General features: G+C 39.1%; 1 protein-coding gene across 4 annotated transcripts in view; it reads right to left on the minus strand.

Annotated features, from left to right (window-relative positions):
- DOCK4 (dedicator of cytokinesis 4) overlaps positions 1–20104 on the minus strand; it is a 474019-nt gene that overhangs the window by 269453 nt on the left and 184462 nt on the right. For all 4 annotated transcript variants that reach the window (XM_073009284.1, XM_038004467.2, XM_007982617.3 and 1 more), the window contains exons 2-3: positions 4929–5012; positions 1061–1101 (exon numbers count right to left, since the gene is read on the minus strand). In XM_073009284.1, coding sequence (XP_072865385.1) covers positions 1061–1101; positions 4929–5012 — 125 coding nt within the window. The remainder of the gene's footprint in view (positions 1–1060; positions 1102–4928; positions 5013–20104) is intronic.

Raw genomic sequence — 20104 nt, forward strand, 5'->3', positions numbered from 1 at the left:
TCAGACACGAGGTTTATTAGAAGTGACAGAAATAACACAGAAATCGTACTAAGTTTCCTTCTCAAACATGGTCTAAATGAATTCATTAAATACTGAAGCTATATTTGCATGTGCCTCATAGATATATAAAAACAATGTTAAATGAAGACTAAAGTATTGAAAAAATTAAATTTGTATACTCTTTTGTCCCTTACGGTTCCCCTTTAGGATGACCTAAAATATGTGAAGTAATTAAACACAGTTGAATGACCCAGAAAATGGCATATTTAAGGAAAAAGGCAAAAGTGTATTTTGAGAATGAAAATACAATTTCTTATCTACAATCCTGAAACTAGAATTAAACCAAAAAAATAAATATGACATATGTGAAAATATTAGAGAATGTAGGAAATATAGGTGAAGACTGAGGAGATTAGAGTAAGATAGAAAAATACAGATATTAGTAAGGATTAGGGTCAAAATCACAAACTATACAAATAAAAGATAAAACAAAAATGACATTACTTCTTGCTATAATTCCTGAGGATTTATAGAAATGTATCAAGGATAATGAATCTTACTTTCTGCCTGAAATGGTAAGAAAGATGGGTTTTTTAATAATATTGTTTTCCTCGCTTCAGCCCACCAAACCCAAAGGGACTCTTAACATGCCGCTAAGTATACTTGTTTCTCCAAACCAATATTTTGCAAATGATATTGTGGAAAACATAAAGATTAAATACTGCTATTTAATATTTCTTTTGGAATATATATTTCCCCTGCCTGAATTTTAATTTAGCTCTCTGAGAAACTACTACTTCAAAAAGATTTTGTTTACATATAATGAGCTTATTAAGGTCTTCTCAGTACAATTTTCAAGAGCTAAATAGTATTATCATTTGAGTAGCATATCTTAACTATAATCCAAGTTCAAAGGAATTTCCAAAATTATGAAAATCTGCATTATCATTTGGCATTTCAACTGAGTCCCAACTGTAATTTCAATTGCATAAAGAAATAATTTAAATAACTATATTTCTTAATAAATTTCATAATTATAGTTAGAAATAACAATTGTTACCTTGATATTTGGGTTTTTTAAGGCAAATCCTCTGTACCAGCCTGTGGAAAAATAATCATGGTCATATTTTGATAAACTATTGTAATATTTTAAGGATAATGACAAATCAATCTGTTCTTTGCCATGAAATTTTACCATACATGTAAAGATTCTATGGATAAATATGGTAAGTATTGGCCTTAGGCTACAAAATAGCTCGAGTGAGCACACATAAGAATTCTATTAATAAAACCATTTTTAAAAAACTGTATCAAAAATTTTTATAAACAACAGAAATACCCATAATGTGAATAAAGGCTTTAAAATCAGAGCACTGGGCTTCAATTCTGGCTTTGCTTCTTACTATCTGTTTAATCTTGGCCAAGTTACTTGACCTCTCTGAGCACCACTTCTTCCCATTTTACGAAAGGCCACATTATGTCACAGGGAAAGTCAAGAATCTGCACAAGATTTCATACATTTCCAAATTCTACTTGCCTGACTACAAAGGCCAGACTCTGCCACCAAATAAGAGTACCTGGCCAACAGACATGATGTGAATTGCACATCCTTAAGCCCACCATCTTGGGTTAAGATCAGTCTCATATCATACGAAGAGTAAAGCCCTCATTCACTGCCAGAATTAACTGGCACATTTTCATCAGCACAATGGCTGACCAAAAGCTCAGCATAATTTTTATTCTGTAGAATAACTATTATAGTAGGCCCTTCTTATCTGCGGTTTCACTTTCCACGGTTTCAGTTACTCATGGTCAACCAGGGTGCAAAAATACTACATGGAAAATTCCAGAAATAAACAATTCATAAGGTTTAAACTGCATGCCATTCTAAGTAGCATGATGAAATCCCGTGCCTGCCCGCTCAGTTCCGCCCAGGACATGAATCATCCTTTTGTTCAGCATATCCACACTGTCAATGCTACCCACCCATTAGTTATTTACTAGCCCTCTCAGTTATCAGATTGAGGATCACAGTTTTAAAGTCCTTGTGTTCAAGTCACCCTTATTTTACTTAATCACGGCTCCCAGGCACAAAAGTAGTGATGCTGGCAACTGGAAAGTGCCAAAGAGAAGCCATACAGTGCTTTAAGTGAAAAGGTGAAAGTTCTTGAATTTAATAAGGAAAGGAAAAAACCATACGCTGAGATTGCTAAAATCTAGGTAAAAATGAATCTTCTATTCATGAAACTGTGAACAGAATATTGTTGTAATTATTCTATCATTAGTCATTGTCAACTGTGCCTAGTTTATAAATTAAACTTTATCACATGTAAAGGAAAAAACGTACAATGTATAAGGTTCAGTACTATCCAAGGTTGCAGGTATCTTGGGGGTCTTAGGTCGCATGCCTTGCCAATAAGCGGGCTCAAGGACTGCTGGATTTAAGCTCCCAGCAATTCTGAATCAATTTTGCAGCACTGTCCTTACATGTCTTTTTATAGTTTAAAACAAATCAGCATATATATTGTATTTTTTCAAGTGTAAAGACCATTTTGCTTAATGGCAAAAAAAAAAAAAATTATTATACTATGTAGTAAATATTATGCCTAATAGAATGTTTTCAATAATTAAATTTTAGTTAAAATTTTAATACAAAACATATTTGAGCTTTGTATTTAAGCATTTTTCCTCCTCATAATACATTTTCTTAAAAGGATATATTGTAAAATATCATCCCTTACCAGTTTTAAAATCAGTCTGAGGAGAGCAGAATGAACTGAAAATCAGAATCTCTGTATCTCAGGGTTTATCAGCTGCCATAAAGACAGATCCAAGAAATACATCCATTTGTAAATAATTATTCTAACAAAAACCAAAACTTCTTGAGAATTGCAAAAATGTCATAGAGAGGTCTCTGTCCAATTATACTATACAGAAAAAATTTTAGATTACAAAATACCTCCTATTAAATATGGAGCCCAGTTTCATACAGCAATTCGAAATAAATTTTATATTTATCTGTATACAAAGTAGAAACAGACAAAATATATGTGGTAATAACATAGAAAACCTTATTATATCTTTTAAGGTATCAATCACAGTAGACAGAATAAACATTCCAATATCACCACCATTTAATGCTAGGCTCTAACTAAATGTAGTAGTTCTGTTTGGGGGAATACAGTTTAATCTATAATAAACCTTGATATGATAAAATGTCATCATAATATAAATTCCTAGTAAGGAAAACCTTGTAAGAAGAAAAACATAGGTAATACTGGGATATACTAATGGGGCTCTAAAATGTAGTCATTTTGTCAATAAGAAAAGCTAGGTGGCCAGGCGCGGTGGCTCACACCTCTAATCACAGCAATTTGGGAGGCCAAGGCGGGTGGATCACCTGAGGTCAGGAGTTCGAGAACAGCCTGGCCAACATGGTGAAACCCCATCTCTACTAAAAATTCCAAAAATTAGCTGAGTGTGATGGCATGTGCCTGTAATCCCAGCTACTCAGGAGGCTGAGACAGGAGCATCACTTGAAACCGGGAGGCAGAGATTGCAGTGAGCCAAGATCGTACCATTGCACTCCAGCCCGGGTGACAGAGAAAGACTCCATCTCAAAAAGAAAAAGAAAAAAAGAAAAAGAAAAGCTAGGTGCAGTGGCTTATGCCTGCAATCTGAGCACTTCGGAAGGCCAAGGTGGAAGGATCACTTGAGGCCAAGAGTTGGAGACCAGCATGGGCAACATGGTGAGACTCCGTCTCCACAAAAAATAAAAAATAAAAAAATTAGCCAAGCATAATGGAGTATCCCGGTGGTCCTAGCTACTTGGGAGACTGAGGCAGGAGGATCCGTTGAGCCTAGGAGATTGAGGCTGCAGTGAGCCATGATCACACCACTGCACTCCAACCTGGGTGACAAAGGGAGATCCTGTCTCAAAGAAAAACAAAAAACAAAAACAAAACAAAAAAAGAGCAGTCATTTGATCAGAAATATTTTTAAGGACTAGTGTTTAAGGATGTTTCGTGGAATAGGAATGGAAACATTTGAGAACTATTAGGTATCTTAAATGAGTTACCTACTACACAAATTAATAATAATCATACAAGGTCAGACAATATATTCTACTAATATTAATCAAGTGCATTGAATAATTTTATTCCAAGTTTGAGGGGAAAAAACTATAGGTCTGGAGCAGAGTTGGTCTGGGCAGGAGCCCTCCAGAAGCATCTGGCTACTCAACCTCAGGTAAGCCATGTCTGCTCTGGGCCTCTGCTTCTTCCTGTCCTGTGGGATCTACTAGATCCTGAGGATTCTGAGAAAAATCTTCTAGTTTGGCACTGAGTCAAGAACTCCCACAGATATGGTAGCTTCAACTGCTTTCTCTGTTTGCATCTAATGACTATAAAGAAATAATATTATCATCAGGGCCGGGCGCGGTGGCTCACGCCTGTTATCCCAGCACTTAGGGAGGCCGAGACGGGCGGATCACGAGGTCAGCAGATCGAGACCATCCTGGCTAACACGGTGAAACCCCGTCTCTACTAAAAATACAAAAAAATTAGCCGGGTGCGGTGGCGGTGCCTGTAGTCCCAGCAACTTGGGAGGCTGAGGCAGGAGAATGGCGTGAACCCGGGAGGCGAAGCTTGCAGTGAGCCGAGATTGCGCCACCGCACTCCAGCCTGGGCGACGGAGCGTGCCTGTGTCTCAAAAAAAAAAAAAAAAAAAAAAAAAAAATTATCATCAGCTTTAAAATAGGAAATGATGCCTTTCCATTAGCCAAACACTGAAAATGCAGGAAACAATTTTGTCAAAAATGACTTGCTGTGACTATTGGAAAAGTTCCAGAGATTAACAGCGGTATGGACAGAATTTGTAGACTTTATAAACAGTCGTATGTTGAGGAGGTTGTTCGTAAGTCTACTCACCATCACACTTCTCCAGGATCTGAACCGTATCTCCAATTTCCAATGACAGGCCATATGGAACGGTTCCTCGGAAACTGGCAATAACTGTAAAAATATGATATAGAATATATGAAGACAACCATGTCCATTACAGCTTATTATTAAATATTATTGACTAGGAAAAATGAATATAAATAGGAAGTATAATTTGATAGCTGGAACCCTCTGTCATATTTTAATTTTGTATCTTTCTAAGAAAATCACTAAGTTCATATACTTTGCCAACTTCTTGGTCAGATTAAGTGTTATAAACATGCATTTCAAATATATGAAATGTATTAAAATAATATAAAATATATCAATGCTGTCACCTAATAACAGATACAAACAAAGATATTGCCTGAGAGCTCCTTAAAGGACTGTGACCCTTTGTTTCACTGCTTTCTTAACTCCTCATCCAAATGCCCGGCCCATAGTAGTTAATAAATATATGTTCAATAATAAATGAGGAATATATCTCCTGCTTATTATTAGGCTTGGTTTACCTTTCTGCTATATTGTTTGGAGTAGATTTCTTTTCCATAAACTATAAACTTCTCAAGAGAAGGGACTGCATCAATTTGCTTACCATTACATGCCCAGAGCCTAGCATAGTATGTGGTGCATAAAAGCAGTCTTCTTGTGCAGTAATCAACAGAGACACTTTATTTAGTAATGACTGGGCCCTCCTACAGGTCTAAACACACAGCCACCACAATTCCCACTTGCACAATACCACTTGGAATGGGGAGGGGGATCACAATTAATTACAGATTAATGGTTTAGATTAATTGGTTTCTGAAACAGTTTGCAGGGCAGAACAGGACTAGGATGTTGTACCCATAGAGAGAAAGTACGCATAGATTAGTCCTTTTCTGGCAACTCCAGGAATTATAGAGAGAATAAAGCTCAGTGATTCTTCCCTGAATAGTAAGTAAAGCTTGAGTCAGAAATGAAGAAAAGATGGAGAAATAAAGAAAATGCGTTTCAACACACAAAAAGAGAGAAGACATCTCCTATGAAATACTATGCACACTGAAATCAACTCACAATTCACATCAAAAGAAAATGATTCTTAAAAGGCCAAAATTTTAGGAGGGAAACTTATAATTTTGCTTCAGAGTGAGATTTAGATATAACTCCAATCCCCAAAATAAGTTATTGCTACTGTTGGGAATGTATATTTTACAAACCTAAAGGAACACACTCATCTGTCAAAAATGAAAACATGCCAATAAGTAACGAGCTTTTAAAGAAGTCTCGCCGGGCGCGGTGGCTCAAGCCTGTAATCCCAGCACTTTGGGAGGCCAAGACGGGCGGATCACGAGGTCAGGAGATCGAGACCATCCTGGCTAATTCGGTGAAACCCCATCTCTACTAAAAAATACAAAAAACTAGCTGGGCGACGAGGCGGGCGCCTGTAGTCCCAGCTACTTGGGAGGCTGAGGCAGGAGAATGGCATAAACCCGGGAGGCGGAGCTTGCAGTGAGCTGCGATCAGGCCACTGCACTCCAGCCTGGGCGGCAGAGACTCCGTCTCAAAAAAAAAAAAAAAAAAAAAAAAAGAAGTCTCATGCCCTTTTATGATCTCAAAACAAAATTAACAGTAGAGGTCAAAACACAGGACAGAAAACACAACCCAAAGTCCATGAGACAGAATAAAGTAACGATATGGATAGAAACCAATTAAGAACATTTAGCCAAGCACTAATTTATGATATCATTTTCTAACTACAGCCACGAATACCATATAGCCTCATAACGACGTGCAAACAGCTTTTTGCTGGCAAAACAATCAAGGGTCTATATATCTTGACAGATGACTTCATTTAACTTTCAGAGACCTCTTCTTACAAGGGATCAGCAACTGAACTGACAGTAGATTGATTGCAATTTAAAAGACTTCAAGACAAACGTACACTCAGAATTGCCTTTCCAAACTCTGCACTACTGATGTTTCTCTTAGAAGTCTTGGCGCATGGACTTCCCAACACAGTTCTGTACACAACACAGTTCTGCACACAGCTCCGACCACTCAGGAACACCCTCGGACACCCAGGGCTGCCTCCCTCACTTCTGGCTCTCTGCTCTTTTTCCTCATCACTTTCTTGAACACAGCAGTACCACTAATAGACTTCATTTCTTCACCTTCCTCAGCCTCTGCAATCCAGCCTTAGCTGTGTTTTGAAATTGCTTTACTAAGATCTCCAGTCCCCTCAATGTGGCCACATTCATATTGCCTTCCAGGAGTCTTTCCTCTCTTGAATCTTCTACTGCTTCTGTCACACCCGCCAGCCTTCTCCAGACCTTCTTTCTTAGCCCTCCTCTTAAACATTGGTGTGATCCAAGTTCCATCCTCAAGATGCTCAAGTGTAGGAAAATAGCATCAAGCCTGGCATTTTGACACATGGATTTGAACCCCAATCTCATCACTTATTACCTGTGTGACCTGGGTCAGGATATCAACCTCTCAGAATCTCCACATCCTCACTGTAAATCATCACCGCGTGAGTGAATGAGGGTGTGGCTGGATGTAAATAATCACTGGGTGAATGAATGAGGGTGAGTGAATGAGGGTGTGGTTTAAAGGTGTGGTCATTACCATTAAATGCTCTGGTCTTCAACAGTAGGGTTCTTTTATTATTGGAAATACTATTTTAAAAGTGTGCTTTAAATTCTAAGAACCAAAAACTGCATTACCTGGGAAAAGTCATTCTTTCATAGGAGTTATTTAAAACTGGGATGACAGCTTGTCTAAGCCATCACTATGTATTATCTCATTTCTTATCCAAACAGTCTATGTGGGTGAATTCTGATTTGACTATTCAGCTATGTAATATGCAATACGTAATAAACATTAAAGGTAAGCAAAGACGTTCCCTAATCTCACTGGCCTTCAGATGGTTCCTCTATAAAACAAAGGAGCTAGACAAATGAACTGAGGTTCCCCTGCCAGTCTCAAATTCTGAGTCTGCAAGAGGACTTTCAGCTCAGCAGTGACATGGTATAGTACTTACCAAAGAACTGTCTCCAAACCAGCCTAGTCTGTGTAATCACTGCCTGTAATCAAGTGGACACTTGTCTCCACCTGCAACAGCCATCTGATAATGCAGAAGAGACAGCCTGCTCTCAGCAGCTCATGAGGCCCTTATCAACTGCTCTCCAACTTTTCGAGGCTCACACCCAACCCAACTCTCCACACACTGCCCTATGCTCAGCCACACTCAAATTCTCATCGAGCTTTTTCTGGCAGACCTCAGTGCTTTTACACCTGTTATTCCCTTTTTAGGGGGTTGCCTTCTTCACTACTACACTGGGAAATGCAAAGCAGCTTTAATTTAAGGCTTTGCTCCAAGGTTAGGACATTAGAAGATTTCCTGATATTACTCCTTCCTTTTTGTCATCTGTGGGTCCGTGTGGAATGCAATTACTCCCTCATCTGTGTTCTCAGGACACTCTGACCACACCTCAAATATAGTAAGGCATCACATAATATTACAGCACTTTGTCTATCTGTGTCTTTCTACTTGGGAAGAGAAACTATTTCTCATTCATCTTTCAAGAGCCAGCATGAGCATCTGAGTATAAGAATGGAGTACAAACACACGGAATGAATGAATGAATGAATGAATGAATGAAGCCACTGAGAAATGGTGCCTAGGTTTTAATGGATTTGGACAACCTCAGGGACTCTTCTCATAACTAAAAGTATCTAAGGAATAAGTTTTAAACTGCAGATCATATTGGAGAGGAATATTTTTTAGGATATAGTTCAAGGAATGACTTTGATCTTTATCTTCTAAAATGGCAAGTCACTCTCAATCATTGAGTTAGATAAGTAACTCCACCTTGCTGTGTACTAATGAATAGATGGATGGATACTACACTCAGGAAAAATGTTTAGGCTTCAGGTTATGAAAGAGAAAGGCAGTTCTAGGTAAAGAGCGAAGAATTTGAAAATATGGTTGGCTCATGTTTCTCAGTGGTAGCATATAATGTATCATAAACTAAGGAAAACCAGTTTAGCAAAGCAGACATCCAAACACCATGTATGCATTAATGAAGCCTCAATGTGCAATTCTGTCAAATGCACTTAAAGCATCTGCTATTTTCAAATTCCATTTGGAAACAACTTTTCAACTAAACCCCTTTAAATTTCTCCAAGTGTTTCTACATGAAACATGTCTATAATTCAAAATGCATTGTCACCAGTTATTATAAAGTAGCTGTCTCTTTATACAAAAGTTTACTCATCATATACTTCCCAAGGGCATTTTCCCCCAAATAATATCAAGGTTTACCAAAGATGCCTACACAGCATTTTGATCCCTCAATTTCCTTTTCTTGTTTTTCTTATAAATTGAACAGTTTCTTATAAATTGATCCTTAGTAGCTGCAGGAAACAATCATAGAGAATGAACCCTTGGTAAAGCTGGGAATATAAATATTCAGTTCTATTATTTTAGTCATACTGGCCCTGAAAGCACAATTTTAAACTGCATATAAAAACTACTGCTGTGGTGATGTGTTCATCTCTGCCCATTTGCTACTATGGAAAAATTTACTTGGATTAATAAACTCAGTTTATATGTATATAAACCCAGTTTATAGGTAAGTCCTTAAAAAATTTCTGTCAGCTGAAAACACTAAATTCATACCATAACCATTTTGAAAAAGATGTCCTAACCAACTAACTGTTATTACTAACAGTGTCATCATTCCTTTATATAATGACATCAGTTCAGTACCTATTGACAGTTTATTAAGAATTAAACAGCCGTGAGAAACAGTCTCAAACACAACTCCTAATTTTCTATGAGGAAGATAAAAAGAAGGTAAATGATGCAGTGAAATGGGGACTCATTTCTTAGTTTCAACGATGCTATTTGCTCATGCCAAGAACCAATGCACATTTTAAAACTTTTAAACTGAATAAAAAGAAAATCACAAGAGTCCATGACTTTTAAAATTTTAAAGCAAAACAAAGTATTAAGAATTATTGGCCAGGCACAGTGGCTTATGCCTGTAATCCCAGCACTTTGGGGGGCTGAGGCAGGCAGATCACTTGAGGTCAGGAGTTCGAGACCAGCCTTGCCAACATGGCGAAACCCCTTCTCTATTAAAAATACAAAAATTATCTGGGCATGGTGGTGGACACCTGTAATCCCAGCTACTCGGGAGGCTGAGGCAGGAGAATTGATTGAACATGGGAGGCGGAGGTTGCAGTGAGCTGAGATCGCGCCACCGCACTCCAGCCTGGGCAACAGAGTGAGGCTCCATCTCCAAAACAAACAAACAAAAAAAGAATTATTATAAGTCAACTACATAGCTCTAAACCACAGACAATAACATACCCTTCCTCATCACTGTCAAAATAATATTCAAAATGATTCTACTTGGCAAAGGTCAATTCTAGCCCAGCACAGGCTGCCCTTGCCCTTTACAGGCTGACCATCTAAGATGAATGGAACACAATGCAGGAAAGAAATCATGAAAATGCTTTGTCTTTGGTGATACAAAGGAAGGAAAACTTTTCTCTTCAGGTCAGATTTTGGCTTCATCTTTCTGCTAAAAGGATCTCCAACTCATGAACAGGTTGTGGTTTAAAAGGTCACTTATGAGCCAACTGCTTACAACACAGAACACACAGAGCTACTCTTCTCAAGTTCTGAGGCTAGCCCACAGAATCCTATTTCATGGCAAAAGGGAACTTGTTTTTCACAGCAAAAATAAGCTGACTGCACCAGAAACTAAATATAAAATTTTATATCAGTGCTTGTAAAATATTGAACACTGGTGCTGAAAACATAGCAGTGTCCGTCAGAAGGCAGTGATGGAGCAGGCATTGGTGTTGTCGACATTCTCAAGGAATTCTGTGTCACGATTTCAGAGGACATTTCAAACTGGTTCCCTCCTACATCCATGTTCATTTCACATTCGGCTCTGGCATGGCATGGAAGTATCCACTAAGGTTTATCAACTTTGATGAGGATTATTTGGGGGGGCTCATAAATGGAAAAGAGATAAAGGGGTAGAATTTCTGAAGAACCTAGATAAGATTTGGAAGAAACAGAAAAAAAGGAAAGGGATTAAGGACAACTAAATTCTTTAAAAAAAAATTTTTTTTATTTATTTGAGACAGAGACTTACCATTGCCCAAGCTGGAGTGCAGTGGCATGATCTCGGCCCACTGAAACCTTCACCTCCCAGGCTCAAGCCATCCTCCCACTTCAGCCTCCCCAGTAGCTCAGACTACAAGCGTGTGCAACCACGCCTGGCTAATGTTTGTATATTTTGTACAGATGGGGTTTTGCCATATTGCTCAGGCTGGTCTCAAACTCCTGAGCTCAAGCAACTTGCCTGCCTTGGCCTCCCAAAGTGCTGGGATCACAGTTGTGAGCCACCACGCCTGACCAAGAAGAACTAAATTTTTCTCAGGTACTTACTTCATGAAATAGTGAACTATGATGGAAAAGGAAAAGGGGTCACCTCTTCTACATATGTATAAAACCCCGCTGTAGGGAAAGATAAAATATGGTGGAAAAAAACAAAGCAACAGTCTATTTCAAGGTACTTCCCTGTTTTCTAGCTGTCTGGGACAGGGCTGGAGGAAAGACAGAAGTTATTTGGAGATTTCTTTTGGTACTATCATTTTGAAAGTATAGCATAGAACTGTTTTTCTTCTTTATTCCCTTCTATTTTTTCCCCTCCAGAAGATGAAGTTAGAAGCAAGCTGGTTATTCCTAACCGCAAGGAACTCTCCGGTGGCTACCTGTGTCACAGTAGGACTATGTGGAGATGAAGTGGTATCTCCCGGATACTGCTCTGTGATTCAAATGAACTCACTGGGGAGAATAAAGAAATGCTGTGTTCCATCTTCTGGCCCTCAGACCTGCCACATGTTTGAGATCTGCCTTCATCTGGTAATAGGTTGTGCCCACAGGCCTCAGACACCTTGCAGGCTCACCTAAGAGGCACAAAAATATGCACACTCAAAATCAGGACTGCATTCTTATGCCAGTTATCACGGTCAGCCTTTGAGACATGTCACACAACTCCTTTCTGGCCTATGTGACTTTGAAATATCAGAAGCATATTGAATGAAAGGTACATAATTGTTTCTGAGATATTAAAAGGTACCACCTGAAAATACATTGCTGCCTTTGACTGTTAAGAAGATAGCTCTCCCAGAGATTGCAGAACGTCATCCTCCTTGAACCACAAGGCCAAGGCAAAGCATGGTGGTAGGTACTGTGATGCACCTCCCAGATCCTTCTTTGGAAATCAGTGACACTCCCTATGGCTGGGAGTGCTAGGGTAGACAGTCCTCAAACCCTAGCACCCTTCTGGGATGGCTTCAGCTGAAGAGAGCTGCTTTGCCCAAAGCCGAGGCTACCTCTCAGGGTGGCTCACATCCAGTGAAGGCTGGGCCTTGGCACTACAACTTGGTACAGCTCTGCAGGGCCATTCCCACTTACGTGACTAAGACTGTCACTAGGCCTGCATCACAGATCAACTCCTCCCTCTGTCAAGTTCTGCTTCCTTCCTCGCCACTGCACTGAGGTGAACCCCAAGAGGACTTCCTGCTAAATACCCTGCAAGCCAATCTCCATCTCAGGGTCTGCTTCCCGAGGGGCTCAGCCTCTTACAAGCTTTCAAGCACTCCCCATTCAGAATTTACTTCTGGCCCAATTTGTTTAAAGTCCTCTTTTTAAGGGAGAAGAAAAAATAACATGATTGCATTACTATTTTATCTTAAGGATTTTGCTAAGTTTTTCATGTGTTAGTTCTAACCTTCTATGACAGACATTCCAATACTCATTTTAGAGATAGAGAAACGGGGCGGGGGGGGGTGGGGCGGAGAGGCAAACAAGGCAGAGAATAACATCAGGAGGGAATTTTTCCACATTCAGATTTGAAGACATTGTCACTATGGCAATAAATGAACCCATTTTATTCTCCAAAGGGTCATAAACAGGCTCTTCACCATGGATTTCATGTCACAAATGCTAAGGTCCTCTTTCTTTCCTAACTGGCTACAAGAAGAACTGAAGGTCAAAAAAAAAAAAAAAAAAAAAAAAAAATCTAAGCTAATTATTGCATCCACCTATCCATACTTTTAAAAACAATGTAATATGATAAAAAGGTTATGATTTTGGCCAACTGCCAGCCAAAAGGAGCATCCTAGAAGAGATGAGAGAAAGCCCAAACAATTATTTCAAAAGCCTCCTAGCACTTAGGAAAGGGCGACAATGTGAATTAGATGGAGACTTGGGATTTATCTCCACCACTTATGAACCATGTGGTCCTTGGTCCTTCCATTTGCTAGCACAGGATGAGTTCCCCTGCCTGGCCTACCTCACAGGATGTCACAAGGATCAAACAAATATATGAGAATTCGATGTGTAAGGAAATATGAAATAATAACATTTTTTCCATCATAATTGTTAACTGGAAATTTGCAAGCTAGATCTGAATCTGCCACAGATTCAAAAGCCAAAATAAGCCTTCCATTTATAATAGTAAATAAAAAACCCTTTCTCTGTTCTGTTGTTACAGTTTCTTATAAATTGTTATTAAGTTAAACTTAGAAAGACTCAGGCTTAAGCACCTCAAGAGGAAAAAAGGCTGATACTACTGCTTTTTCTGATAAAGCAGCAAAACAACAACAACAAAAAACATCTTTGGCAAGGAGACTGATAAGGAAAGTAATGGGGTTAAGAGGGATTTTCCAAACACGCTAAGGCAGAGTTAGGAAGGGAGGCAGATGCAGTTTTTACCATTCACTCTGCACAATAGTATTATTTGTACAAGGGACAATAGATAGCACCAGGCGGGAAAAAATTACAATACAATCTTCATGTCCCAGTGGAGAATGAAGTTACAGAAGGCAAGTGGTTTTCCCACAATCCAAATGGAAAACTGTTTTAATAAAATATCATTTTCCAAGCAATTGTATTTTAATCCTCTACCAATATTTGGTAAAAATAAATGAAAAGCCACCTTTTTCCAATGTGAGATGGTTAATATTCAAATAATATTACTTAAGATTAAGAACTAAGATTATTTAAGATACAGGATTAAGTTTGCTGACTTTTGGTTACTTTTAGCTTTTTTCTATAAGGGAAGAGAAAAAGCATGTTATATCCCTCTGTTCCTTTTTTTTTCTAATTTCTCTCTTTGAATACTAATACTCAAAGTCACAAAACATGTAACACAGTAGAATTGACGTGGTACATCCAAATGTCAGTGCCGTCTCCACCCTGCACTGGAGGGACTCAGCAGGCCAGCCCAGTATTACGAAAGTCACCAAAAAAAGTTAGCAAATATCACAAAATGAATTGGAAGACAGGGACCCAGCCTCCACACACTCCACTTTAAAGCACCCAGCTTCTTTTTGCAGCCTCTTCTATAATGTTCTCTCCAGTATAATATTCAGCCCTGTATCAGCTCGTCACTCATCTTCCTCATACAACTAAGCATTTATTTTTCTGATTTTTCCTCATAGGTATTCCTTTTCCCAATGTGGATTTTGACTCCCATTCCTAGTGTTGACTTCTTAAGAGGTCTGCTAGATTATTACCTACAAATTGCCTTACACTGAGAAGAAGTCAAACTCGAAATTCCTACAACTACTTCCCCTTTTGCTCTGATGACTAAGCCAATTTCCAATTTTGAACAAATACTAATTTTTACTGGCTCTGGCCATTGACACCTAGTCAAAAACTATTTCTCAAGGAGATAGGGGAGCCAGTGAACAGTTCAACGGAGAAACAGAGGAACAAAGTCCAAAGTTCTTTCAAAATCTAGCTCCTACACAGTTTTCCAATCTCGCCCTTTACAACTCCCTGCTCAACAGTCCCACTGAACCTCTCTTATCTATGCCTTTCCAATTGCTTTTCCCTCCACTTGACATCTGGGCCTCTTACTCCTGTCCCCTTGACAGGTCTTCTTCAAAACAATGCAAACATCCTCCTCTGTCACGCGTGTCCATGTGAAGAGACTATCAAACAGGCTTTGTATGAGCAATAAAGCTTTTGCAAGTCACAGGGGTTATGACTGCTGAGCTTCGGCTCAGAGGCCTGACATCCTCAAGGAAGGCTTACTCTGTACCCTAACTCCACCGCACCAGTCCACTTTACGTCCCTCCATCCTCAAGGAAGGCTTAGCCTGTACCCTAACTCCACCACACCAATCCCATTTACGTCCCTCCAACACTGATTACACTCAGCACCTCTACTTTTGGGGCTCCTTTATGTTCCCAATACCCAGCACAATGCATGACACCTAGTGGGTACTCAACAAGTGTCAGTTGAATATATAAATGGGATGAAATCACCAAGATGTGCAGTTGACTCATTTATTAAATTAATATTTAATGGTTATTCTCCATATGCCAGTATTGTGCTAGGCACTAGGAATACAATGGTGAAGATAACACTTTGCACTGGTGTTGAGTTACTAAGTCATGAGAAAGAACAAGTTTCCCACATTTTTTGGTTGCTACAAAACACGGTTCAGAGTGTGTAGATGGATAACTCTTCAGGGGCTTGGATTTTGTCACTTGGTCATTCAATTAGCACTTCTTTTATGTGCATTTAATCCATTTTATTAATTTTTATCAATTTTATCAATTTCTACTATTGGTAGGAATATTGTTACCTCAATAAAACTAAACATATCTTTAAGGAAGGGACTAGTAGTCCAACCAGCAGAGCACCTAGAAATGAGGATCTCTTAATTGTTTAGCAAATACCACAAAAGTGAACAGGAGGATAGAGAACCAGGCCCCACACACACCATCTTAAAGTACTGATGTACTCTCCTACCAAAAAGCATTCTCAAAACCATTACTCACATGTGCTGAGGTCTACTTTCAGGCTAGTTCTCCCTTCTACACCTCTGTGTTTTATATTGCCAGATTTTTTTTTTTTTTTTGGGGACGGAGTCTCGCTCTGTAGCCTAGGTTGGAGTGCAGTGGCGCGATCTTGGCTCACTGCAAGCTCCGCCTCCCGGGTTCACGCCATTCTCCTGCCTCAGCCTCCCGAGTAGCTGGAACTACAGGCGCCCACCACCTTGCCCGGCTAGTTTTTTGTATTTTTAGTAGAGATGGGGTTTCACCATGGTCTCGATCTCCTGACCTCGTGATTCGCCCGCCTCAGCCTCCCAAAGTGCTGGGATTACAGGCATGAGCCACCGCACCCGGCCCAAGATTTTTAAATGTACACAGCAAACAGATACACTTATAGTTAGTTCTGTTATTCTTATGTGGGAAAAAATTAAGCCCATTGACTTTTTTTTAACATTTAATTTTGAATCAATTTCAGATTTATAAGGAAGTTACAAAAATAAGCCAGGCATGGTGGTATGTGCCTGTGGTCCTGGCTATTCAAGAGGCTGAGGTGGAAGGATCGCTTGAGCCCAGGTGTTCCAGGTTGCAGTGAGCTATGATCACACCACTGCACTCCAGCCTGAGAAACAGAGATCCTGTCTCAGAAGAAAGGAAGAAAGAGAAAAGGAAGAAAAGAAAGGAAGAAAAAAGAAGTGTCAGAGGTATTCAAACCAGAGTGACTCCATATTGAACAGAGGCTGGGAAAAATAAGGCTGAGACCTACTGGGTGGCATTCCCAGGAGGCTGGGCATTCTTAGTCATAGGATGAGTTAGGATGTTGGCAGGACTAAAATACAGGTCATTAGGACATTGCTGATAAAATAGCATGCGTTAAAGAAGCCAACTGAAACCCACCAAAACCAAGATGGCAACGAAATTGACCTCTGGTCCTCCTCACTTCATTATACGTTAGTTACAATGCATTAGCATGCTAAAACACACTCCCACCAGCACCAGGACAATTTACAAATGTTATGGCAACATCTGGCATACCTATATGGTATGAAGGGGAGGAACCCTCAGTTCTGGGAATTGCCCATCCCTTTCCTTGGTAACTCATGAATAATCCACTCTTTGTTTAGCATCTAATCAGGAAATAACCATAAAAATAGCCAACTAGCAGCCCTCAGGGCTGCTCTATGGAGTAGCCATTCTTTTATCCCTACTTCTCCAATAAACTTAACTTGCTTTCACTTTGCCTTGTGGACTTGCCCTGAATTCTTTCTTGCTTGAGATCCAAGAACCCTCTCTTGGGGTCTGGATCAGGACCCCTTTCTGGTAACAGAAGGAAAGAAAAGAAGAAAGTAACACAAATAGTATAAAGATATATTCTTAAATAAGCTTCAGCAAATGTGAAGATCTTAAATATATAAAGTACATTTACCAAAACCAGGAAGTTAATGTTGAATAAATATACTCTCTTAGTCCATTTTGTGCTGCTGTAACAGAATATCACAGGCTGAGTAATTTATAAAGAAATTTAATTCTCACAGTTCTGGAAGCTAGCACGTCCAAGATCAAGGCACTGGCATTGTGGTAAGAGCCTTCCTGCTTTGTCTTCACATGGTGGAAGGACGAAGAACATGTGAACTACCCAAACACAGCCTGAAGCCTGAAGCCTCTTTTAATAGGGCCTTAATCCCATTAACAAGGGAGGAGTCCTCATGGTCCTATCTTTTTTTTTTTTTTTTTTTTTTTGAGACGGAGTCTCGCTCTGTCACCCCGGCTGGAGTGCAGTGGCACGATGTCCACTCACTGCAAGCTCCGTCTCCCGGGCTCACACCATTCTCCTGCCTCAGCCTCTGGAGTAGCTAGGACTACAGGCGCCCGCCACCATGCCCAGCTAATTTTTTTTGTTTTCTTTTTTTTTTTTTTTTTTTTTTTAGTAGAGATGGGGTTTCACTGTGTTCACCAGGATGGTCTCCATCTCCTGACCTCGTGATCCACCCGCCTCAGCCTCCCAAAGTGCTGGGATTACAGGCGTGAGCCACCGCGCCCGGCCTCCCAGTCTAATCATTTCTTAAGGTCCCACCTCTTAATATTGTCTTTTTGGCAACACCTGAATTTTTAAAAGGATTACATTTCAACATAAATTTTGGAAGAGACAAAAACATTTAAACTATAGCATATACTTTTAACTGTTCTACAGTTCATATGCAAATTTCACCACTTGTCCAACTAATGTCATCTTTGTCCTGTCCAGGATTGCACATTACATTTAGTTGTTACATTTTCTTAGTCTCCTCCCATATTGGACAGTTTCTCAGTCTTTGTCTTTCATGACTTTGGCTACTTTTAAGGATATTGGCCATTTATTTTGTACAGTATCTCTAAATTTTAGTGTGTTTCCTGAAGATTAAATGTAGAATATACATTTTTGGCATGAATATCACAGAAGTGATGATGTGCCCTGCTTGGTGTATCTCATTAGGAGGTATATGATGGTGATAGGTTTTATTACTGCTGATATTAACCTTGATCACTTGGTTAAGTGTCTGCCAGGTTTCTCCACTGTACAGTTACTATGTTTGCCTTTGTAAGTAACAAGTATCTTAAGGGAAGATACTTTGAGACTATGTAAATATACTGTTTTTCATCATACCTCATAACATCCATTGATAATTTTTGCCTTGCAACCTCAGCCATTTCTAATCATGATGTTTTCTCACAGGGTTATTCAGACACAGCTGGATTATTTCAACTGCAATCAAAACCTGTAATGGGTTCTTGTTGAAGTGGATACAATATACTTAGTTTAGTCTTGATTTCTTTAATATAAAGTACAAAATTAATACCACTACCATAGGCATCCTTGAACCAACTACTCAGTGTATCAGGTGATTTCAAGTGTTTCAGAAAATGAAAAACATTTCATTTATTTCAGAAAACGGAAACAAATGAACATTTTTGTCCAATTTTCATACATGGCATGATCTCTTTAGATATCACTTCCTTAACCAAATAATTTGTATATGGATGTTTGGTGAAAAAGATAGCTTTTGAACGATTTCAGCCAACATTTTCAAGAAAAACTGGATGGGTCTTACAATTAACTGTACTCATCTTCAGGTTTGAATCAAACCCTCTATCTTCACTGCAATTATCAGTGACTTATAAAGGAATCTGGGTAAAATGATATATATTTGCTTCATTTTCTGGCAGGAATCTAGACTTCCTAATCATTTTGTATAATAACACTTATTTTTAACTAAGGTCTTAGGACTTACTGATATTCACAGAAGTATCAGAAGTTACTAATTCTGTGGCACACTGTATGAGAACTATGTTTAACTGATTTTAAGTATTAAAATCTTACTTCAAATAAGACACTGGCTACAAACTACAGTGAGCATCTTTACAAAGGATTTACATTTTGGAAATGTTATAAAGTTGGCTATTTGGAATCAGTAACTAGATTCGGAAGCTACCTCATAACAGCCTACTTAATCGATGAAACAACTGAAATAATAATTCCACACGTAATGAAAATTGGGTGATGGGAGGGATTTATACATAGTAGAGGCAGTATAGCATGGGAGAGGTAGAGCGGTCTTGGCAAACGTAGAGACAGAATGAACATGAGCTGACTCCTCCTCAATACCGTGTTTCTCCTCCTGGCCTCCTAGAAAACCTTGATTCCTGAAAAGCCTCACCCCAACTTTGCCACAACCTGGTGATCCATCCATACTGTTCACAGGCCCCAGGAGAGATTGTATAATTATGAACACACCTTGCTTTCTTCCATCATTTCTCTTTTCCCCAAGGGAATATAGCTGCACTGAGAACACCAATCTCTCAACCACACCCTATCCCACCCCCTATGGAAAACATAGTAGCTACCTGACCAATGGGAGTTGAGGGAATGAACACTCATGTCCTCTGGGATCTGGGTTGAGCCCAGGTAAGCCACTCTTCAGACTTGCGCAGTATTGGGACTAGAAAGGCCTTATAGGAACACTCACACCATTCTACGTACAGTACGTGTAAACCTGGTATTCATGTGGCTTACATTATCTAGGAAACTAATAAAACTCTGTTATTTCCACTTTACAAATTCTCTATGAAGCCTTTCTGCTTCCTCTTAATGACTATTTTTAAAATGAAAAGATATTAAGGGAAAAAATGCTGCTTGTTTATCATAGAGATTTTAATGACAAGTTAAGGCATAATTCATGAAACTCTAATAGCCAAATTGGGGAATCAGGAAAAAAATGAACATTACCAACTCAGCACTTATCAATTATAAATGAACTTCTAAATTCTTCCTC

The sequence above is a fragment of the Chlorocebus sabaeus genome, chromosome 21 (assembly GCF_047675955.1).
Source record: "Chlorocebus sabaeus isolate Y175 chromosome 21, mChlSab1.0.hap1, whole genome shotgun sequence".
Lineage (NCBI taxonomy): Eukaryota > Metazoa > Chordata > Mammalia > Primates > Cercopithecidae > Chlorocebus > Chlorocebus sabaeus.